The sequence below is a fragment of the Lissotriton vulgaris genome, chromosome 6, assembly GCF_964263255.1.
Source record: "Lissotriton vulgaris chromosome 6, aLisVul1.2, whole genome shotgun sequence".
In the NCBI taxonomy this organism is placed as follows: Eukaryota; Metazoa; Chordata; class Amphibia; order Caudata; family Salamandridae; genus Lissotriton; species Lissotriton vulgaris.
In genome coordinates, this window is record NC_141694.1 from 1,218,237,639 (window position 1) to 1,218,262,413 (window position 24,775).

At 45.5% G+C, this 24,775-nt stretch overlaps 1 protein-coding gene across 2 annotated transcripts in view; it reads left to right on the forward strand.

Moving 5' to 3' along the window:
• ZDHHC14 (zDHHC palmitoyltransferase 14) overlaps positions 1-24,775 on the forward strand; it is a 527,275-nt gene that overhangs the window by 275,149 nt on the left and 227,351 nt on the right. For both annotated transcript variants that reach the window (XM_086927312.1, XM_086927311.1), the window contains exon 2: positions 1,931-2,091. In XM_086927312.1, coding sequence (XP_086783438.1) covers positions 1,931-2,091 — 161 coding nt within the window. The remainder of the gene's footprint in view (positions 1-1,930; positions 2,092-24,775) is intronic.

The following is a 24,775-nucleotide window of genomic DNA, read 5'->3' on the forward strand; positions in this document are numbered from 1 at the left end:
TAAAATCTTAGTAAATCTGCCCCTAGAAATGCTCAACCTTTTAACAGAATGTCACCAAATGTCACCTCACTTGCCATTTAATCCAGTCAGTCTGTGTCAAGGGAATATAATAAAAACAAGTATGTTGAAAATTGCACTAGGGCCTGTCAGAGAGGTATTCGAGGTAATTCTGTGTTGTAGAAAATGCTGTTCTGTGTTTTCAAACATGGTTGCTGGACATGTCCTGAGTGATTATATCTTTACATGCATTTAATTGTCAAAAATGTGTTTGTTGTTAAAATGCTCTTTTTTGAACATGTGAAACTCAGCAGTGTTTAATTTGGGTGAAAAATGCAGGTGCCCACTGTTTTCTGAATGCTGAGGTTGACAAATACTCAGCTGCCTTGACTTCATTTATTTTCATGAATTTTTCTTCCATGACCCTACACTTCCTATCTCTTTTACTGACTCTTGCAAGATTTTTCATCCCTTCTTTCTCACTTTGTCACTGTTTCCCTATCTGTCTTTTTCTTTCCTACTTTTTGCATCTCTCTTGCTGTGGGGTCAAATGTTGTTGATGAAAAGTAAGGTTTGGGGCCAGATGTATCAACATTGGGTTTTGTGAGTCTAGAAAAGCGAATTTTACCGATTCACTATTATAGACTCGTGAGATGCAATTCATGGAGGTTTTTGCAAACATTTTGGGATTCCCATGCATACCCTAATTGTGACTCTTTACAAGTCGAAAATTAGGAATGGCTTCCCATTCATTGCTATGGGCCTAGAGGCCCATAGCAATGAATGGAAATTGCATGCGCAATTTGCGAGTACCCAATAGGCAATAGGTACTCGCAAATTGCGCATGCCATTTCAAGGGTGTAAGGGTACCAAAAGGACACCCTGTTGCTCCCCTGAAATATGCATGCGTACACATATGGCACACATACATGCCCTAATTCTCAATTTGCAATAGCTACAGGAATTGCATTTAGGGAATTGAAAATTGCGATTCGATAACTGCATTTGCAATTTAGGTAATCGCAAATAATTGTGATTACCCATATTGCGAATTCAAAATGTTTCATACATTGCCAAACGCATTTTTGCGTTCTGCAAATCGGCTTGTTTTCAATTGCAAAAAGCGTTGATACATCTGGCCCAAGTCCCTAAAAATTCCTGCTGTTGCCCACCACAGACAATCAGAGGTACAAATGAAGCACTGAAACCTAGCTAAACACATATGGTATATCAACTAGGCCTGGGTGGAGTTCACAGAGTTCCCCTATGTGGAACTCCGTGAAATGACCAAATAACTCTTGAGTGCTACGCGGAGTTCCGCAAGCGGCGGAGTTTGTTACATCGCGCCGGTCACACTGATTTTTAGCACGGGGTGTTTGTCCTGCATCATGCGCAGTGCAAGAGGGTTAGATGTTGTACTCGAGTGGCAGCTTGCTCGACGAGAACGGAAGGTTTCGCAACGCGAGCGGGAGTGAACAGCCGTGACCGCCCTCGTCGAGAAATCTCACCTGGAGGTGGTCTGGAGTATTATTTTCCTCGCTTGCACTCCCCAACTTAACGTTGGCGAGTGTGAGCGAGGAAAAAACTCTGCGCACTGCGCAGAACGTGGAGTGGGGAAATTTCCGCAAACTTTGTGAGCTGAGCGGAATTTCGCACCCGGGCCTAATATTAGCCAAGGACTTTTGACTTTTGATTTACATTAAAAAATAACAAAGCAGTGTCTGAGTGGTTTATCTTTTGGTGAATTAAAAAAAAGCAGAGTACATAACTCTCATAATTGATTTGTTTTTGTGTTTGCTGGTGTAGAATTGTAATTTGTGCATGTGTGCTGCGAGGCTGAAATTGAAAATATGCAAGGAAGGTTTTTAACACTCAGAAGAAAAACATCAGTCATTGCTGGGTAATAATAGTGCAATTTTCTGTTTTTTTTCAGTTGCCCATATTTGGCAGTAAACATCACACCTGCTATTCCAGTTATCGGTGGGATTCTCTTCTTCTTTGTGATGGGGACCCTGCTACGGACTAGCTTCAGTGACCCTGGGGTACTTCCACGTGCCACCCCTGATGAAGCAGCCGACCTGGAAAGACAAATTGGTAACAGTGGCAATCTGTCCTTATATATCCAATAACCCACCCCTAGTCTTATCACAAGTTATACATTCATCTTATCAAACCAATTGTTGGAAAAACAAAAACTATTTTGGCACATCTATCAATTACTACATTACCTTTTTAGTAGCGAGTTCAAATATTTTTAAGTTCCTCATCACAATTACAATAAGTACGTTTTACAGTGTGTATTGCACAGTTTGACTTCCTTGTTGTTATTTATTTTACGTGCTGTGTTTTCCATTTATTTTGTCACTGTATAGTTGAGTGCTATTACAATACTTGCTAGGAAGCGCACCACAATGGACCTATCCTGCCTAATTCCATTTTTAGAATGCCAGAAACGTATGTATGTCCTCTGTCTCTTCAAGAGTATGTGGAGAATTTAAAGTCTATCATCAAGCTCTGTGGTGCTCTATGGCATCCTTTTAACTACTGAACTACATTGTAGGATTGCATTTGAGACCTTAAGTGTGGAAACAATCTAAGTATCCCATATCAATTTTTGCTGTTATCCGCCAAATCTGTTGGTTTCTTACCCCCTGACATTTTGATGTCAGCTAGATTAGGCTTGCAAAACTTGTATATTTATGCCAGACTGTATTTCAACTTCGATATTATGACATACGACTACATCACGGTTCCAATTCAAATAGCAAGTGCGTCTTGAAATGGAGTGTATATTCTATTGACAGAGAATATCAGAAGAAAGCATTATGTTTAGCAGACCCACTTTTAAAAAGCTAGAGCACCAGATTATTTTATTAAAAACTTGAAAACATTCTCAAGCAGGTTCTTTTTGTACTTTTGGGGGCTTTTTCACAAAGTCAAATATACATATGTAGACTTGTTACTAGGACATTTACTCTTACATTTATGAGTAACTTTACTACTTTGGGCTGTTCTTAAAATCTGACTGTAAAGTGTAGACTTTACTATGTCCACCTGCTGATACTGGGTGAAGCCAAATTTATGAGTATTAAGTTACTACTGCCAAAATGGAACAGTAGTAAGTCCAGCACCAAACATGGCCAAACATTGATACCTCAACACCCTCACACAGAAAATAAATGGAGGTAAAGGTTTAAAATAAAACCCCACAGGAAATAATGTTGAAGTAAATTACATTATTCAAAATAATTAAGAATGTAAATACATTTAATTTTTTATTTTTCTGTAAGCTAAAAAAATATTTTAACATATTTGAATAACATTTTTCGTCTTAAAATTCAGGTAACCTTAAGTTGTACTAAAATATAATTACATTCATTTTCTTTGATCAGATTTCTAGATAGATCAGCTCGAGATTTCCAGGCCAGGAGCTTCCCACTGCCTTCTCTATATTCATAGTTGGCAAGTCTGCTAATTTTCCATCTTCTTCTAGTAATATTATCAAGATAGTCAGCCATTTCTTGTCGCTTGGATACTAGCTCAGGACTTTCCTCCCTCTGTTCTGCACTCCTTCGAATGAATGAATGACTGAATGAATGAGCAATTTGTATAGCGCAAACTAAGCCCAAGGGTGTCAAGGCGCTGTGTACGGTCCGCCCACAAACAACATCGGAAATCATACTTAGACCTGCCTCTTGGGAAACAACCAGGACTTAAGGGACTTGCGAAAAACAGAATGTTCTTGGTGCCCCGAGAGGGAAACAGGGAGAGAGTTCCACGCATTGGCAGCTGTCAGCGAGAAAGCTCTCCCCCCCACTGTGGTGGCCTATCAATCAATCGGGGATTTATAGAGCGAACTACTCACCTGTGAGGTCTCAAGGTGCTGGGGGAGTGTGTGGGGAGATTTGTACCTTCGACTAGTTGTTTGGTTGAGCGAAACTCTAAGAATTTCTGCTTCCTGTAGCTTAATGTTTACCTTTTTTTCCCTATTGATTTTAGCTGAGATGCCAATGATTCTGCCTCGAATATAATCCTTATAGGCATCCCATATTACCTCCAAAGCGGCACCCCGACCATTTACTTAAAAAAACAGCAGAGTGTCCATCTCCACTTGTTCAATCACTGACTCATCTTTAACCCCTTGCGTGCTGGTGATGGCTCCCGTCCGTCATGGCACACAGTGCTCGTGTGCTGATGACGGCCGGGAGCCGTCACGACCACGCCCGCGATCGGAATGTGCCACACAGGAGCGAAATTCCGACAGCGGGCAAGGGGTTAAGGATGACTTATCGAGCGTCCATCTTTTGGTTTCTGAATACCTAGAACATTTTAGATTTATCTGGACCACTGAGTGATCTGATAGATGTTCTGGAATGTGGAAAACTAGACTGGCCAGTTCTATCAACCTGGAATCTACCAGGAAATAGTCTATTCTAGAATGATATTTATGTTTTTTATTATGAAACGTAAAGTTTTGGAGGCCAGTTATAGTCTTATTTTTTACCCTCTAGATATCTACAAGATTTAGATTACCCATAATAATTTTAATCAGTGAGCCCATTTTCGTAGGTATCACTCTTCCCCCTTGGACCTATCAACAGCGGGGTTCAGAAGGACATTAAAGTCATCACCCATGATAATAGGAAAATTGGTTTCTAGTAAGTGGTTATAGATCATTCTAAAAGATGGCTCATCGTCTATATTTGGACCATAGTATCCCACCAAATTCACCCACTCATTTCGTATTTTTTATACCCGTTATAAACCACCGCCCCTTATTGTCCAACTTAGAAAAACCTAAGATAGCTTTGGCAGATTTTTTAATAATGATGATGAAGGCAACGCCTTTAGTGCAAAAGGGTTGTCTGGTATGAAGTGAGCCATCTATCCATCTTTGCTTAGCGACTGCCAGCTCCAACTCCTCAGGTATAAGGTGAGTCAAAATCATGATATCAAAGTCTGCCTTCCTTAAGTATTGGAATATCCTCCTACGCCTACTTGGGACCCTTAAGCCATTAACATTCCAAGTACAAATTCTAGTTTCAGTCATTTATATCAGGCCAGCGTGCCCTAACTCTGGGCCAAAGGAACGCACTCTGGTTACTGACAATTCCTATCTGATTAACAACTTCCTTGAAAAAACTGTGTAAATGAGGACGTTTTCTTTTTTTTCCCCTACTTTTCTCCCCACCCAGTGAAAACTTAAAATTACATTATTCTTGTGTATCCCATCTCCGCCTTCCCCAGGAACCCTCCTATACCACCTGGGGTTTGATGTGGAATAACCCATGTGAGCCCATCGCCCACCTACCCGGCAAACTGTACTTATCATGCAATGTTTTGGGCAAATTTATCCCTGAGCTTTAATGTGCTCAACAAAGGTCCCTAACTCCTTAGGGTCTCTGAAATTAAACATTTTGTTTTTCCACATCACCCTAAGTAAGGCTGGAAACCTCAACTGTACCGTAGCACCCAGTGATCTTAGAATTGGAATGAATTTACCCAATTCCCATTGTCTGTCCTGTGTAATTCTTGAGAGATCCGAACTTATCCTGAAAGTCCAGTCCCCCTTCATGAAGGTTCCAGCTTTTAAGGCTTCCGATAGTACCCACTCCTTTAAAGCATACATTTTAAAATTAACCTGGATTCGCCGAGGATTTTTCCTATTTGGGTTCTTGGAGAAAGGATATCTGTGGATTCTCTGATTGTCTATTTCAAATTCCTAAACATCTACCGCGAGTATAAAGTCTCTTAACAGATTTATGATGTAGGTCTTAAAGTCCTTCCCCTCTGAACCCTCCGGAATGTTCATGATTTTAATGTTATTCCGTCTGGCATTATTTTCCAGTGTCTCCAACTTGTTAATCATGCATTTTTCTACCTTTTTTAATGCCTGAATCTCTTTACAGTTCAGATCCACTTGTTTATTCAATGCTTCTACTGAGGCCTCTATTGCAAAAATTCTTTCGGTGATCGCCGACGTTTTAGCTTGTAGGGATTCACATGAGTCTTGGATCTTAGCCTGGTTTGTCTCTGAAATGGCGAACTTACTCCGAATTTCTGAAGAGAGGGCACCTAACATCTGTGCCAAATTTGGCTGATCGGGAGCAAATTACATTTCTGATATTACCAGAGGGGCCGACGTGGAGTTCGAGGTATCGCAACCAGAGGCAGACCCCAGGCCGTTCTCACCCAGTACCTCAAACATATTATCTGTTGTGATATTGGCAAATTCCACCCCCTCAGGCACCAGGATTATTTCCCTTGTATCCATTTTGTCCTCAGGTGCCTTTAGTACCCTAGTTGGTGGAGTCTTTCCACTTCCCTTGCTTATGGCAGGCCGGGACCCCTTCAATGGTAGGGAAGGGATTAGTTGCATTTTTTCCTGCACTTAAAAAAATTATCTTAAAGAAGGCGTAACTTAAAGTGTAGAGGTTACCTTTAGCTGTCGCGAAGACAGAGACGTGATAGTTTTCTGATTTCCTTTTAAATTCTTGCCTGCTTTTTTTATTGGTTTTTAGGTTGAGCTGGTGAAAGCAATTCGAAGCATTGCGTCCAGTGAAGTATCTATGGTTGTCAGCTTTCTGGGAATCTGAGACAGGGGATGTGCATGCGGCGATTTCACTTCGTGGGCGCCCACGCCCAGGCCAGAGTCGTGCACATCTCCTTTGTCAGATTCACTGCAAGACAGCCTCTCGCCGCTCTCAATCGCGCGCACACATAGCCACACTCACACATGCGCGCACACACATACACCCACACAGGCACAATGCATCAGGGTGCACGCACACAGACCCACATATACACACGCACAGCTAACAGACACACACTCACACATATACATACATACACACGCACAGCTACACACGCGCGCACACACACACACAGCTACACCCACCCCCGCTCCCCTCTTACCTCACCGGGCTCTTGTCGCTGCGCATCTCTGCAGCATCTGGCAGACGCGGGGCTTCTCTGCCAGCACGATGCGGGGCTCTCCCCTTAGGCATAGGAGCCCCGCAGTGCTGTCCGATGTTCTTCACCCAGGCCCCCTCCTGGGACCCGGGACTTCAGCTGCCGGACCTGGGAGGGCTGAGGCTGCTGCGCATTCGTGGCATTTGTAACCGGGGCTCTTCAGAACGAAAGTTAGAAATGCCGGCCATGCGCGGGCAGCTCCCGCCCTCCCAGGTCTCCTCAAAGACCGGATACAGAGCTTGTTGCTTTTGCCTTCACTATTAGAAATTCTTCATTTCGATGTGGACAAAATAAAAGTGGACTCGAGAAAGGGGATTTTTAAAAACGATGCCATTTGCATAATTTGTAAAGCGGTGAGACAACGAGGATGATAAGTCAGTGTTAAGGCTATGGCAATATACTAATGTTCAAGTTCGGAGACGTATGATTTGCTTTCATAATAACCAACCTCGATTTATTTAGCACTTCCTTTAAATCCTTCCATTTAAGTTAAGATAAGTCGTTAGCAAACACCCTCAAACTCCCAAATGTCCAACATAGTGCCCCAGTAGAGCTAGTGCACTAGCCACCAGTCTGTACCTGCACTACCACAAACATTCCGGCCCACATCCTGGCATTTGCTTTCTTTTCTGGGGGCACTGCCGGTTCGGAGGCTGATGCAGGGTACTTCCTAATTGCAGAAATTAATCCAACCTTCCAACAGGCCAATTAAAAGCTGGATACAGCCAACTGGGTTCGTTTTTTTTTTTTTGGGAGATATCACATGGGTGGGGTGTGGTCTCTTTAGTGGTGCTAGAGTGTTTTTTCCCCTCCATAAATTTGTGCAAACCCAGGAGCACATGACGTCTAGACTGCACCCATTGTTGGAGCATTTCTATAGTAACAGTCGGATGTTTGGGGTCTTACAAAACAACTGTTCTGCTTCGCGGCTCCTTTTTATCAGAAAGTACCTAGTGAAAAGGTGTTATAGCCTGGATGGAGACCCAAGTGGTGTAGGTGTATACTAAGTGGACATACCAGAGTAGGCCTTCATGCCAGCATGTGTAGGGGGAAGCCTCTAGGACCATTACTTGATTGTTAATGGGAGTCACCAGTTAGGAAGCCAGAGTATTTCGATGCTTCAAGTCTTGACGCTCAATCGTACAAAGAGCCATGCCTAGATGTGAATGCTGTTAGACCGTGTTTGGTGGGTCTTGGATGGAATCCTTGGAGGTTAAGAGCTGTGTAGCTACTAAAGAAACTCATTCTCTGGCACTCTTGCGCTCCTTTGCATGTTTGTAACTCTGCCTCTTAAGGTAACCCTCCATTCTCCTGTTAGGTGATTACCTTCTTAGTCTTTGAGTGTCCCCCCCCCGCCCCCTCTCCTGGGTACTTTGTCAATATGGGAATTAGGTAAACAGACCACACAAAGCACGTGGGTTGTTGGCAGCTGTTTCTCCCACATGCAAAACATCTGACAAACAATATTGTACGATTACTGTTCGCTAAGGTAAAAAATGTCTTTGTAAACAGTTGAAATGAAGGGATTTCGAATTTTGGGTCAAGTGTGCAGAGCAGTACTGTCCTTGTGCTCTCTGCGCAGATCCAACACCCGTCTTCTCTCAAAACGGCAAACAATTGTAAGGCACACACACTCCACAAGTGACCTCTTAGTGTTCGGTTAGAAATAACGCAAAACTAGTTCAAATATGTTCTCTCACTTTATTACAAATGTCACAAAAAAATGTTAATATTTCACTTCTGTTCTTGGATTTTCGTCACAATACAATATGAACATAATCTTCACAAAAGTTATTTACAAAAGTTATTGCCATTATAAATTACAATAACTTTTTTAAGTATTCATTATTTAAAAAAATAAAAACCATTTTTATTTGTATATCAATACATCTAAGTCACGTAAATACAACACATATAGCATTACAAATGCTATAGGTGTCACATTTGCAAAAGTTAAAACTATTGGCATTGTAAATGACAAAGCTATTAATTTCGCTGTTTCAAAACCAACACATAAATAAAAAATGTGTCATTTACAATATCAATAGCTCAAACTTTCCTGATGCGAGACCTATTGCATTGCAAATGCTTGTTAGTGATGAGATTCCCTATTTTAGGGACGTCTTCCAGGTGCTCCACCTGGTTGTAAATGTTATTGCGTAAAGTATATCTGTTAAGGTGCCCTAAAGTTACTGGCCTTCCCTCTGTGACCGCTTGCGAGCTCTGGCTCTCCGATGTTTCATGTGGGTCAGAGAAATTGGACGGGTTTACGTCTTCAGACAGAACCCCCTTATTTATACTGTCTGCACTATGTACTAGGGGAGGTGTCAGAGCTGGTCGTCTGGGTTGTGCATATGTTTGTGCAGTGTCCTCAGATCCAGGGCTTCTGGAGGCAAGTTGGTAAGATTATCTCAGAAGTAATGGGCCAAGAAATTCAGGTAAGTCTTGTATTCATTATTTGTGGAATTTTACCTGATGACAGTAGTACTATCAAACTGTCAAATCTCCAAGCTTCATTACTGTTTGTTTTAATTCTGCTGGCAAGAAGAGAAATCTGTCTAAATTGGATATCACCTAATTCTCTAAAGTTGTTACATTGGGTGTCCTCTGTTAAAAGAATCCACAAATTGGATATGGCTTGCGAAGCAAAGAAAAGAGCTAGGTTTCGGGGGCTTTGGGATAACTGGGCTAATAATTTGGGTTCTGCAACTTTCTAGCATGTATAAAAGTCCAATGATTATGAAGCAAGTGAGTTACTGAGAAAATGGTTTACATATAAACTATGGGCTCAATACCTTCCTTGACATTCCCAAGTGTCATGCGGTTGGTGTCTCTAAAAACCCTGGAAGTGGAAAGAGGTCTGCAGGGTTGCGTATCCCCTCTACTGGGTCCAGGAGGGTGCCATGGTACAGCTTTACGACCACTCACTTTATTTCTTTAATGAGGACAAAAAATACAAAATATAATGAAATTCCTTTTAATTCATTTCAAAGATCACTTTTAATAACTCGTAATACATAATAAAAATGAACCTAAAAAATAATGTTAATTTAATTGATATATTTAAATTATGTACATATTTAATTAAAAATTGAGTTAATAGTGCTGTAGCATTTGTTGTTGTACATTTACAATAAATATATAACATTATTTTACATTCATATTTTTACTAATTTGTTTCAAGTTTAACAAACCTTTTAAATTCTCCCTATACTTCACCTTAGGCGAGCTCCACCCTAGTGGCATCCTTACCACCATTATTTTCTGTGGGAGGTGCTGTAGTACCAGGGTGATGCTATGCATGCTTTAGCTCTGAGTTGGTGTACTATTGTTTTGTGTCCTTTTTGGCAGTATTAACTTTAGAAATGCAGTTTGTGAATAGAAATGGCTTACTCATTTGTTGGTGGGGGGCTGTCCCTCCCTTAACCCCTACTTAAGCCTCCCTTAGACCCTCTTTGCGCCTCCCTAAGCACCACATATTTTGTAGTAAGTATTCCCAATTTTTCCACAACTCCCCGTGGTCACTGCCACTTTTGCTACTACGTATTAAACATACATGTGCACGGATCTTCTCAAATTAGAGGGGTGGAGGTGAAGATTTACACTGGAAGCTTTGGGAATGGTATTCTGTAGTAAAGCAGGTTGTGATTAGATGCATTGTAATTTAGTTGAGAACTTTGAACACAAAAAATAATGGATCTCCTGCTGCCTTGATTTTATTCTGTTCAACTTAACAAGAGAACCCTGAGAGTGTTGGGTAAACACAGTAATACAAAGAATGGCCCCAAGACATATGAATGCAGCAATGCTACCAACCACATGGTTATTTATTCCGAACAATAATCAGGAAAATATTTCTTTATAAAAACATTGTATAACTGCGCAGCGGGTGTGAGTGAAAAACGTGCTTGGCACTCTCTCATCAGGGATACACACACATGGCCTTAGTGACTGAGTGTATATCTAAAATCAAGACTAGCATGGCCCGTTCGTGGCTAATCAACAATACAGATTAGGGTTCACGATTTCAGTCAACATTTTGATCCCTAAGAAGATAACAGTATCATCACTAAGACTCAAGATATACCCAAGCTCGAGAATTATGAGTGAAAAGGGGCCTTGCAAATGACTGAGAGGGTAATGCAAAATTAGTAGTCCCTAGGGCGTGATACCTGTGATTAAGAAGGGGGCATTAAGAATAATGAACAACCAAATGTCTACTACCTACTGCTAATCAAATGTTTCATACCACTAGTTTGGTTACATTATAAGGCAATAGAATTAATATTTTTTATTTGTTCCCTTGTATACCACAAACATTATTCCACAGGACTCTTAAATAGGAATATATTCTACAAACAGATTTGTAATGTGAGCTGTATAATACATGTTTTTAACTTCACTTGAGGGTAGAACATAGTATAATTATTATTTTCCAATGTGTCTGTTCATCAGTCGTGTGCTATCTGTCTTAACACATAGTCAGGCAGGAGGGTAAAAGTCTAGAGTAGTGGCATTCTTGATTTAGTATGTTTCATCTACTGGTAAGAGTTTTAGCTTCCAATGAGAACTTCTGTAACTTTTTGAGAATTCAAAAAAAAAATTAAAACTAGCTGTATGTTTAAATTAAAGTTTACAATTTTTTTTGTTAATTGATACAATATTCTCAACAAGGTTCTGTTTCTTTGTCACTATATTTTCCACTGGATGTTTTCTTCTGCCGTGCATCAATTCAGGTGTGATTTCTTCATCTGTATTTGCCACGCTGTTCTTTTGATGATTACTTTTGCTGTCCCCAAGTGGAAGTGCGAGATCCCTGTCAACATTCGCATATGACCAGTTTGGAAAATCCTAGTCAACAAACATGCTCTCATTCGCCTGTTTCCATTGCTGCTCCTGCAAGTATGGCTTAGATATCGAAATTGACCATGTGAGGTGGCATGGTAAGAAAGGAACGGAGTAGAGAAAGATTGGAGGAAGGGCTAGACTGTATATTAGGAAAGCGCTTAATCAAGGTTCCTTATCGGTGCCTACTTTGGCAAGTGGATGCACGTGGTGGGCACCAGCACTCATTTTTTAGACCAGAGATTTATTATTTATAGTCAGAGTTTGTTCCGAGAGAGAAAGGAATAAAAAAGGGATAATCAGGAGGAAGAGAAAAGTACGAAAACAGTGCACATGTAGTAAAAGCTAGGGAAGAACAAATCCGATATTGTGATAAAGAGAGAGAAAATGTAGGGAGGTGGAAGAAAAAGACATGAGTTGAAATCAAAACTAGGCAGTTTGGTAAACTTAACAATTGTTTTTTTTTTACAGTGGAGGACAATTTAATAAAGACGTCAAGCTGCATAGCAGATTAACATTTTGGTTGATTGTGTGCATCTCTTAATGGCCTCCTTTCACAAATGATCTACTAGCAGCAAATATGAAAGAAGCGTGCATTAGAACTCCCCATCATCATGAACTGCTCTTTCATCCCCATTATATTTTTAACGAGTTCAATTTCCAGGAAAAATTGGATATTCTTGTAATGATTTCACATTCTATTTTATTGTCATGTCTCTTTCTGGAACGATGAGCGAGTGTGCTGCACCAATCTGCACTTGTGCAGCAAGTTAATATAACTCATATTCAGTGATGAGGAGCTCTGTAAAATCGCAGGGCTCTGACTGTTCAGACTTTTAATTGTATTCATTCAGCCCTTTTTGGAATCCTAAGACATCCACATAGCTGCCAAGTTTTCATGTCACAGACGTGTGACATTTTCATATTTTCAGTGCAAAGTAGGTAAGTTCTTTCTAATGGGGTAAATATCTGAAAACCCCCTCTTCGGAATGTAATCGCCTACATACCGGGTCCAAACTGCTGCTGTGCTCCTGAAGTGCTTATTGCATCCAGTTTCCCCCATATGTGTACCTCTGGGCCATCTTCCAGTAAAAGATTTTGAAACAGGACAGACGTAGAATGCTGTTCACAACATGCTCAAAATAAGCAGGCACAGGAGCAGTCAGTGACTGGCTCCTGCTGTGGATTCTCACATTTGCAGATGTGGACCAGTGCCCATGGACTTTCAATTGCTTGCTGTCCTTGTGTTGAGGGTGCCTCCAGTCCCACACACACCCAAAGATGATATAGGGAAGTGAAGGGTTTGTGTTCCTCTGTCAGTGGGAAGGCTAGATCTGATTTAGACTGGGTTGGTAATCAAAAATCCTATTTCTGCAGGAGGTGCTTGAACTGAACGAGAATCCACCAGGGGCCCTATTAAGTAAAGAGCAACCTTTCTCTGTTTGCGCCCAGGGCACCTTAAAAGAGGTGCGCCAGGCGCAAACTTGGAAAGTGCATCCTATTACATGGAATGTGCTGCCTCCATGGCAGCCGCGTACTCGCGCCGCCCTGGGGGGCAACACATTTTTGTGAAAAAACGAAGCGGCTGCTTTAAAGCCGCTCCGTATTTTCACTGTGCAGCCAGCACCCACATACCTGCACTTTCAAAGGGGATTAAAGATCCCCTCGCAGGCAGGTACAGTCAGTGATTGCACCCGCCTGCAAGGGGATGTCTGGGTGGTCCATAGGACACCCTTTTCCCTCTCCAGAGGGCTGGTCTCAGGGGGCGCACTGACAGTGCGCCACCTTTTAGATGGCTCCCTGCCAGTGGGTCTCCTGAGAGCTTATTTGCCTCTGCTACCGCGTCTGTAGTACAGCGTAGGTGCTGAGGCAAAGTGATTCCCTCATTTGTATGGGTGCATCGTCCCCTGCAGATAGCGCTGGTGCTTTATGTGCGGCAGCACAATCGGTATAACAGAAGGGGCCCCACAAGCGTCTGCGTGTGTTAAGCGTCCGTCCCTTCATTCCCTTTGGCTTTGCTTTGTTCACACTAAGTTGGCAGGGTATGCTCAGATGTGGGTCCCTTGCTCACTTTGCCACTGAATTCAAGCTAGCCTGGCTGATGATGGCTCATTAGCCACAAACCAGTCCCAGGATGCGTATTTCCGGTCCAGGGAAGACATGGCTTGGCAGTTCGAGCTGGACTGTTCCCTTGACGCCAGGGTCAGACTGATTTGCATATGGCCATGTCTGAACTGGGATGGCGAGTGAGCTAAAGAATGATGATGGATTAAACCCAGATTAGTTGACTAGGGGTGAATGCTTGCAATGTTCAACACTCCGTCCATCATCACCTTTGGTTTTGTTCTGTTCACCCTAAGTTGGCAGGGTATGCCCAGACGTGGGTCCCTTGCTCACTTTTCCACTGGATTCAAGCTAGCCTGGCTGATGACGGCTGATTAGCCAGAAACCGGTTCCAGGATGCTTGTTTCCGGTCCAGGGAAGACATGGCTTGGCAGTGTGAGCTGGACTGTTCCCATGAGGCACAGGATCCGACTGATTTGCAAATGACCATTTCTAAACTGGGGTGGCGGAGTAGGCTAAAGAATAATGAAGGATTAAACCCAGATCAGTTGACTGGGAGTGAGTGTTTGCAATGTTCAACACTCCGTCCATCATCTCCTTTGGTTGTGCTAAGTATTATGCCAATTAAACCTGCTATTATAATCTTAAACAAGCCGACAAACTGACTGTGTCATAAAAACACCGACATTTCCTAATAAAATATACGTTTAAACAAGCTGACAAGCTGATTGTGTCATAAAAACACCGACATTTCCTAATAAAATACCTGTTTACTGTTTGCGTGCTACATTGTTATGAAGAATATCATTCTTATTTCACAGCAAAAATAGTTATTTACGGATTGAGGCAGGGGAGTAGCCAGAAATTGTAAATACTCCCCACTTTCAACCCAAGCTTTGATGGCAACAAACAAACAAGGCATTTTGAGCCCAATACTCCCTAAAGTACTCCCTTGTCGCTTCCATCCAAGAATCAACCTATTCATCCTTTCACCCTTCCATCCACCCACTGATATCCACCATTTCATCTTTACATTTTCTCATCCAGTCATCCTTTCATCCATCATTTAATCTTTCACCATTCCATCCAACCATTAACCATTTTATCCAATCCACCTATCCATCCATGCATGCATCCATTTAAACATCCATCCACCTATACATCCATCATTTTACCTACCCATCCATCAATAAAGGATTAATTGATCATTTTGCCCATCCATTCCTGCATCATCATCCGTTCTCTCTGATTTGCATTTATATTGTCATCCATCCATCCTCTCAAATTACCATTTACCTGTGGAATTTTAGTTTAAGAGCTGAACATCATCTGCGCCAGCTTGTCACCCACGTACAACGTACACGACAGCCATTTTAGGTATCATGGTGTCCCTGTCCACGATCGATCGCCAGCGCGCTCCTCTGACCCTGCAAGCATCCTTCGCGCACCCTGGTTCCCCCTCCCTCCCTCACATGAGCATAACCCTTCTCCTCCTGCATGACCCTGTCCTTGGAAGTCACGCCCGCGCCTGACCAGCACCTCCTCTCCTTCCATGAATACCCCTCTGTTGATAAGCCATCCCTCCGCGTTCAATTGTCCACGCAGCATGAATACCACTCCTTTGATGACACCTTCCCCCGAGTCCGACTGTCCACACAGGTCCGAGGCCATCGCCTAAGCCGGGAGATATCATTTACTGCCCCTTATTGTGTGGAGTCACTCCTCTTCAAAGGACACACTATTGATCATAGCCCCCCACCCCATGGGATACGATCAGGCGCACACATCCTAAGAATCGGCGGAACACTCAGCCGCGTGATAGCCCCCTCCTGTTATCAGCAGGGTGAGGACCTCTATTGTGGATGTATGTGGGGGTGGGCTTGACACGAGGATTATGGGGACGTCATTTCATAAGTTTAAAGAGTCTTTTATGCAATAAAGAATGCTCACATGTCATAAACCAGGGTATAAGAGGCCAGGCCTCAGAGAGGCTGTTAGAGCACCTCGAGACGATACCTTGTTGTCTGATCTGATGTGTTCTGCTCCGTCGGAATAAACTTCTGTTTCCTGCCTTCTGGTCTCCGGCGCCTGCCTCATTGCTTGGTAATTTGAATGGTACAAAGGCGGTTAGCGCCGGGCAAATCTTGAAGAAGGTCATTGCCCTACCCTTTTTCTCACAATTGGCGCCCAACGTAGGGCCCATCAGCGACACGTGGATCCAGTGGGAGAGGTCCCGACGACAGAGTGAACGACTGCAACGATCGGGAGAGCTCGTGTCCGATAGACCCTCGTCTGACAGCCGATCATCCGACCTTCACTAGTTCCGAACAGACCTCTCTCGAGTGATCTACGGTCTTGACTGGGAACCATCAGGAGTGCCACGAACATCGCGAAGAATAGAGGACGATCGGGCGCTGGATTCAGAAGACAGGAAACCGTCCATGAGGTCCGGGTAAGGTCGTGTAAACACGACAAATTGAGAAATGATTGTTTGATTTGGATAATACTAGTATTACGCTTTGTTGATCCCTCTGGAGATTCACCGTCTGCAAACGGAGAAACAACAGGCTCTCTCTTTGCAAACAGCGAAGGATAGGTAACGCAGACTTTTGTCCCCATTGTAATCCGTCGTGCCTATCTTCCTCCCCCACTGTTTTCCCGAACTGTCGTTTGTGGATTGTTGTCTGGAGATTCTCTGTCTGCAAACAGGGAAGAACAAGGTCTCTCTTTGCAGGTAGAGAAAGAGTGGGTAACGCAAAACTTTAACACGTCGTACCCACTTATTCTCCCCATTGATTGTTTGATTGACCGTACATTAAGTGTTCGGTATTGGTTCTTTTGAGGTATTCACCGCCTGCAAACAACGGAGAATAGAAATATTCTGTCTAGTCTTTGCCCGCCGTGATAAGATAGGTAGTGTAGACCTTTGTCCCCGTTGTAACCCGTCATGCCTATCTTCTCCCCACTGATTGGTAGCCTGTTCAGCCCGGACCGCTTATTAGAGATGAACCATCCAGCTCCGCTGGAAGACACCCGTAATAAGGACATGTTCACTAAGCATGGACTAGTCGCTATAGCTTATACTAAACTATGGCATAAATACACAAAGAAGAACCCCGAAAGTCAGTGGCCACTGATAGGTTCCTTTGATGAGCATAAAATAAAAACATTAGAAATAGCGCTCCAGAAAAATAAGACTACGCCCACTATGCTCGATAGTATCGGCATGTGGCGCAAAGAAACGGAACAACGAAGAAAAAGAGAAGAAGCAAAAATAGGGAAAGAATTACGAAAGGCAGCCCACCTAGCCGCTAAGCAATTAGAAGAAGAAATAAAGGAAAGAAAGGAAGCTACACAAAACCAAGAATCAGGGTCGACAGGTCAATGTCCTGTTAGGACCCCCTCTGCGCTCTACCCTGAATTGCCCTCCAAACAACGGGCGAACGATGAGTTACTGCCAGGTCCCCCAATCATCTACATGCCCCCTCCATATGCCCCCTGCCAACAACACCTGCAGGCCCTGAGTGCGAACGAGAACGGCCTTAGCGCTAGTGCACCAGCCCTCACGGCCTCCGCACCAGCCACATTAGCAGCACCACCAGATGCCCCCGAGGTTAGCGAGCACCCACCAGCCAGACCAAACAGGTTGAGCAAAGATGAGCGGGATGGGATTGACAAAATAGCAAAGACACTAGTGGAACGAAGGGAGAGCGAAGAATACACAATGAACATGTATAACTTGCATGCCGACAGCCACAGACGGCATTTCATTTTGCGATTCAGCTACCACACCCTGAACGCATATGAGGATAGGTATCAAAGTAAGGGCCCCGCTAAACTGACAACGCTGTATAGGAAGATTGATGTTGGAGATGGGACTGAATGTGAGGCGACGGAGCTCTTCATGCAGGCGCTTGAGGTCTTCCGCCACCTCACAGAACAAAAACCAGAAGCCAAGGTTACAGTCCCTGAAACGACCTCCGTAGAAATAGCCAACACTATGATGCCCATCAGAGAAGCGGCCCCTTACTGGATCCCGCCACGTGGTCTGGGAGTAAACGATGATATTAATCATGCAGATGCAAAAGGGAGGGTTGTGTACAATTGGGTTTACCAACCATGGGACCGACAAGATATCCTAACTTTTAGACAAACTCTGCCCGATTTAAGAAAGAACCCGACAGCATTCTATACCGAATTAGGCACAGCCTTGGGTTCGACGATAATGACTTTAGCGGACATTGACTTGTTTTTCGGGTTATGCCTGCCAGCTGACGTGTGGAAGCAAATCCGGAAAACTGACCACACAGATCTGTTTGGACATACCTGGAACCAACTCAGTGAACTAGATAGACAGCGAGAGCCTGGAAGGAAACCAGTAAAGGACATATTAGAACTCCCAGACAAACTAGTTCAGAAGTTAAAGACGCTGATCCCAGAGAAAAAGGTAGATTGGTCGATAGTCACGGCCTGTCATCAGAAACCCCAAGAAGATGTATCAGAGTACTTCTCCCGATTCGAGACAGTGTTCTCCGACTACAGTGGCCAAGACATGACCACCGCAACCGGACAACACCTGTTTGTACAAAACTATGTGAAGGGCCTGTCACAGGAGGTCTCCCAAAAACTGCAGACGAGTGAGAGTAGTTGGGGGGCCTCCAAACCCGCAGCTATCCTTCAGATGGCTCAGTATTACGAGCACCAGAAGAATGAGAATGATAGGGCGTCCGAGAAAAAGAAGAAAGATTTGAAAGAAAGGGTGATGATAGCCCAGATACAAGGTATAGCGGTCGGACGGGAACCCCAAAGGGGGAACTACCAATCGACCCCTAGAAATCCACCTCCTAAAGATCACACCCCAACACCCCACACTGGACGTAGAGACATTAGTGATGACCAATGTGCCTTCTGCAAAGGGTTCGGCCATTGGAAATCCCAGTGTCCGGTTCTGCTAGAGATGAACAGAAATAGGGACCCCAAGGATATAGCAGGTGGACCGAGAAATAGGGGACAAGGACGAGGGCACACAAACGACACCAACAATGACAGATCAGGGAAATCGAACACCTTTGATCGCCCCCGACAGAACCAGTATCAACTATCCGACGGTGAGAATGCCCCCGATTTTGCATAGGACTGCCCGGGGCAAGGGAGGGATCCAGTCGAGCTCTGTGTTGACCAGCAAGGTCCTTATGTCACTGCTAAGGTCCTGGGTACAGAGTCTCCATTTTTGGTAGACACTGGGGCGACACGTAGTGTGTTATCGAAACGACTGATTCCAAGGGCACCCTTGTGTTGCTCACACATTACATCGATAGGTTTCGATGGGACGCCCTCCACTAACCCCCTGTCCGTGCCTATCACCTTTGACCTAGAAAGCAACACCACTGACACAACATTTCTGCTCTCCTCCAACTCCCCTGACGCCATTATGGGCATTGACTTACTGAAGCATTTTCGAGCTACCATTAGGTGTTCCCCAGATGGAATCCGAGTCATCCTGTACGACAACCCAGGCATGCCCAAATCCTGCCCTTCACGACACATGTGCTCCATAACTGACGCTGACCTGTCCTTGCTTGACACCCTGCCTCCGTACCTATGGGCCAAAAATGACTCTGATGTGGGATGAATGATGATTGACCCTATTCATATAACTGTAAGACAGGACGCTATGCTACCGAAACTCCCACAATATCGGATATCGCCCGAGGGCGAGAAGGCACTGGTAGCGATCATTCAGTCTCTGGTAGATGCAGGAGTGGTTGAAGAGGTGGTTAGCAACGTCTGCAACAGCCCAATCCTACCTATTGTTAAGAAGCAAGGCGAAGGAGATGAGAAAGCGTACCGCTTCATCATCGACCTGCGAGAGATTAACAAAGTGGTTGTACCCCAATACCCCGTAGTCTCGGATATCACCACCATTCTGACCCTCATCCCGTCCACTGCCACCACCTTCACTGTTATCGACCTCAAGAATGCGTTCTTCTCTATCCCCATCCATCCAGACAGCCGTTATCTCTTCGGCTTCACCCTGAAATCCCGCTCGTACCGATTTTGTAGAGCTCCCCAGGGGTACACTGAAAGTCCCAGTATTTACAGCCAGGCCCTTAAAAGACAGCTGGACGCCATCCAGCTACCGGATGGAGTGGTGTTAATCCAGTATGTCGATGATATCCTTTTGGCGGCCGACACCACCCCACTTGCAATCACAGCCACTGTTCAACTCCTACACTTTCTTGCAGAAAATGGCCACAAAGTTTCCAAAAAGAAATTGCAGTTCTGCCAGCCACAAGTGACATACCTAGGCCATCTCCTGTCCAAAGAAGGGAGGAAACTCACACCCGACCGAATCCAAACCATCCTAGACACCCCCGTCCCAAAAACACAAAAGCAAGTCTGCTCTTTGGTTGGCCTAACCTCTTTTTGCAGACAATGGTTACCCAATTTCAGCCTCATTGTAAAACCCCTACTTGCCCTGTTGGCCAAAGATGCCCCCTTCCCGCTCCCTTGGACCCCTGAGTGTCAAGCATCCTTTAAGGAATTACGAGATGCCCTCTGTTCAGCGCCCGTCCTGGGAACCCCGGATTACTCCAAACCCTTCTCCCTCTTCACCCACGAAAGGGAGGGGTGTGCATTGTCTGTCCTGACTCAGTCTATAGGTCCAAAGCAGCGCCCTTGTGCCTACTTCTCCGCCACTCTTGATCCTGTAGCCAGAGATTTGCCTGCCTGCCTTCGAGCAGTAGCTGCCGCTGCTGTCTCTATCCGTCAGAGCGAGGGAATCGTATTTTCCAACTCCCTCACTGTGTTAGTACCCCATGCAGTCGACACCCTTCTGAACCAAACCAAGACCCAACATCTGACTAGCGCACGACTGACAGGGTACGAATTGACGCTACTTGCACCCCACATCACACTAAAGAGATGCACGACTTTGAACCCTGCCACATTGTTGCCCCTGCCTGAAAATGACCCCGACGTTCCTCCCATACACGACTGTGTGACCCTCACGGACGAACAAACTAGGAGTAGAGTTGACCTCCGAGACACTGCTTTCACTGACCCCGATGGAGAGCTATGGGTAGACGGCTCATGCATCAAACTCCCAGATGGCACCACTTCAGCTGCCTATGCAGTAACGACAGCCCGAACAGTAGTTGAGACAGCCCGCATCACACAACGATCTGCCCAGGCAGCAGAGCTGATAGCCCTCACACGAGCATGCATCATAGCCACGGGGACCACCGCGAACGTATATACAGACAGCCAGTATACCTTCAGGGTGGTTCACCACTTTGGGCTCCTGCGGAGGGAAAGGGGATTCCTGACGTCCCACGGCACCCCCATCCTTCACGGATAACTGGTTTCTGCCCTGATTGAAGCGGTTCTTCTCCCCAAACGACTAGAAGTGATCAAATGCCAGGCACGCAAGAAGGTGACAGACTTAGTCGGACAAGGGAATGCACTGGCCGACATCACTGCACGAACCACAGCTGAGAATAGGACGATGACACGCATGTATGTGACCAGGTCACAAGCAGAGAAATGGACTGACGCAAGAGAAATGATCAGAGACATCCAGTCGGCCAGCACCCCTCACGAACTGACTAAGTGGGCAGGGGTGGGTTTGAAGGATGATGAGGGCTGCTGGCGAACAAAAGATGCCAACAAATGGTTGCTGCCTGACTCATACCTGATCCCTATACTGACGATGGCTCATTCCCCCGCACACATAGGATCTGCACCCATGATCGAACTCATTTCCAAAGTCTGGCACAACTATAAAATCCCCGACTCAGCCAGACGCCTAGTCCAGCAGTGCCTTATCTGTCTGCAACACAACCCTGGGAAAGGAACTGTGGTACCCCGGGGAGGGTTTGGGACCCCCAACCACCCCTTTGAGATCCTCCAGATGGATTACAACCAGCTGGAGAGGTGTCAGGGCTTGAAGTATGTAATAGTCATTGTATGTGCCTTCAGCAAATGGGTAGAGGCCTATCCAACCCGTGACAACACTGCCATGACTACTGCCAAAGTACTACTGAAAGAATTCTTTCCTCGCTATGGCCTTTGTCGAATTTTATGGAGCGACAATGGCCCCCACTTCATAGCTGAGGTTATCCAACTAATCCTAAAGGGATTGGGGGTGAAACAGAGATTTCACGCAGTCTTCCACCCCCAGTCCGCCGGCCTGGTGGAACGCCATAATGCCACACTGAAGTTGAAATTGTCAAAAATAGTGGCCACCACCGGACTTAATTGGCCAGACGCTCTCCCACTGGCCTTGCTATCGATGCGCTCTACTCCCACCAAACACCATTTGACCCCCTACGAGGTTGTATTCGGGCGACCGATGAACCTCTGGACTGCTCCCAAACCAACTTCCATTCATGACGTCCCGGACGTCCTACTGTCTGATTATTTGTGCAAGTTAACTAAAACGTTGTCTGTCATTCATCAACAGGTGCAGCAGGCCATCCCTGATGTTTCCAGGGGCCCAGGCCACGACATCCAACCGGGGGACTTCGTTCTAGTCCGCAACTTCCAACGGACCAAGAGCTTGGAACCCCGGTGGACGGGCCCCTGGCAAGTGCTGATCACCACACGGACGGCGCTTCGAGTGGAGGGGAAGAGGCACTGGCTGCACGCACACCACTGCCGGAAGGTCTCCGCGACCCTGGCCACGACAGAAAACGTCAACACCCAAGAAGAGCTCCTGAACAAAGATCGACCAACATTGAACTGTTATCCCGATACTGAGGCACTTGAACTTGCAAAATTCTCTGATCCCACTGTGCCAACCAGAGAAGGGTATTTCCTGCGTCGAAAGGAGGGAGTTTCGGCTAAGTAGGCCACGGACTAAGTTGAATCTCAGAACGGTGACCTAAACACAACCAAGGGTTACCGGGAGAGAAGCTAAACGAAGTCTGTGGTTCTGCCCGCTACCGAGCACCTTGAAGATGATGGAAGCGCCAGATAAGAAGATGATGGAAGCGCCAGATAAGAAGATGAAGGAAGCAACAGGAAATACCCACTATAGGAACCCAAAGACTGACAATTTGCACAAATCGAAGACAATCGCCCTCTTTATTGTCTTCCTCTTTTGCCTCCTCCTCATGACCTCCTTCTGGATCCTGGAGGAAAGCACACCGGCTCATCAAGCATTGCTGCCCACTGCGCGACCAACCACCTGATCTCCCTGTCACCTCAGCTCCGAGAGAGACGCAGGGAGTTCTGGAACAATTCCTTCGTGCAACTGTTGCACCAACACAACCTTGCTGCAAATGCCACGAACTGCTGGATCTGCGGGTTGCTCCCGCATGCCACTGGACACTCCATTCCCTTCATCCCTTCTCCTTTCTCAGTTCACGGCTCCTGCCTCGCCTGGTTGATCCTCATGCAAGAGAGCCACAAGGATAACGCCACTTCCAGTCAGACAGTGTCGCACTTCTACTCTGGGTTCTGGCTGAACAAAACCGGAAAGACCTCTGCTCCCCTGTGTCCTGCGCTCACAGGCGCCACCTTCCTTAAAGACATCCCAGCCAAAGAACGTATCGAAGTACAGGTGCTCCACAATCCAGCTAGATCCACCTTCTCTCATCTGCGAAAACAAACTACCGCCACTCTAACTGTGGCTCTGTCTGTTATCAATGTCACAGGTCTTGTGTGTCTCGAAGGCCAGGGAACACAGCTGGTGGGTCGCAGTTCCTGTCGAATCATCAGAACATTGGACTCAGTTGATCCCACTTCCTTTGTTGCTTCTCCAAACATGTACTTTGTGTGTGGCACCAAAGCTTACACCTGGCTCCCGAAAGGTTGGAAGGGTATCTGCTACATTGCCTTCGTTCTCCCCCCCACGTATGTAGCCCCTACTACCCATCACCGGCAGAGGCGTGCAGATGACGTTGGACAAGCCGACTCCACTGGAGCACAGTTCCTGGATGCAGCAAAGGGACTCGTTCCCCTGTGGGGCCCAATGGCAAACAGCCGCGCTATCCGACACCTGACCCAGGCAATAGAAACAACGATCAACATCACGGCTGGCATCCTCGCTAACAACACGGCTGAGCTTCAGGCAGTCCGCCCTGTGGCCCTTCAAAACCGCCTTGTTCTAGATGTGGTTCTAGCCGATCGAGGAGGAGCGTGCCGCATCATCGGATCTAGCTGCTGCACCTACGTGCCAGATAACTCGCCTTCAGTCTACAAAGCAATTGAACACCTCCACAGACTTTCCTCAGAGGTTCACCAAGAACAAGAAGGATGGCCGCTTGGGAGCTGGTTTTGGGACACTTTGAAGGACTGGGGTTGGAGGTTGTTTTCCTTCGTACTAATACCTGTTGTGATATTATGTGGGTGTTGTTTAGGTATCCAATGTCTGCCATCTTTGTGCAGCTTCGTTTCTAACTGTATGTGCCCAAAGACTTTGGACTTCCGAAATGAGCACATGAGCCCCCTCTATGAAGTAGAAATACGTGGCCTTATGGGGATAAATCCGAACTGACAAGTTGGCGAGACATGTTAAAAGGGAGGACTGTGGAATTTTAGTTTACGAGCTGAACATCATCTGCGCCAGCTTGTCACCCACGTACAACGTACACGACAGCCATTTTAGGTATCATGGTGTCCCTGTCCACGATCGATCGCCAGCGCGCTCCTCTGACCCTGCAAGCATCCTTCGCGCACCCTGGCTCCCCCTCCCTCCCTCACATGAGCATAACCCTTCTCCTCCTGCATGACCCTGTCCTTGGAAGTCACGCCCGCGCCTGACCAGCACCTCCTCTCCTTCCATGAATACCCCTCTGTTGATAAGCCATCCCTCCGCGTTCAATTGTCCACGCAGCATGAATACCACTCCTTTGATGACCCCTTCCCCCGAGTCCGACTGTCCACACAGGTC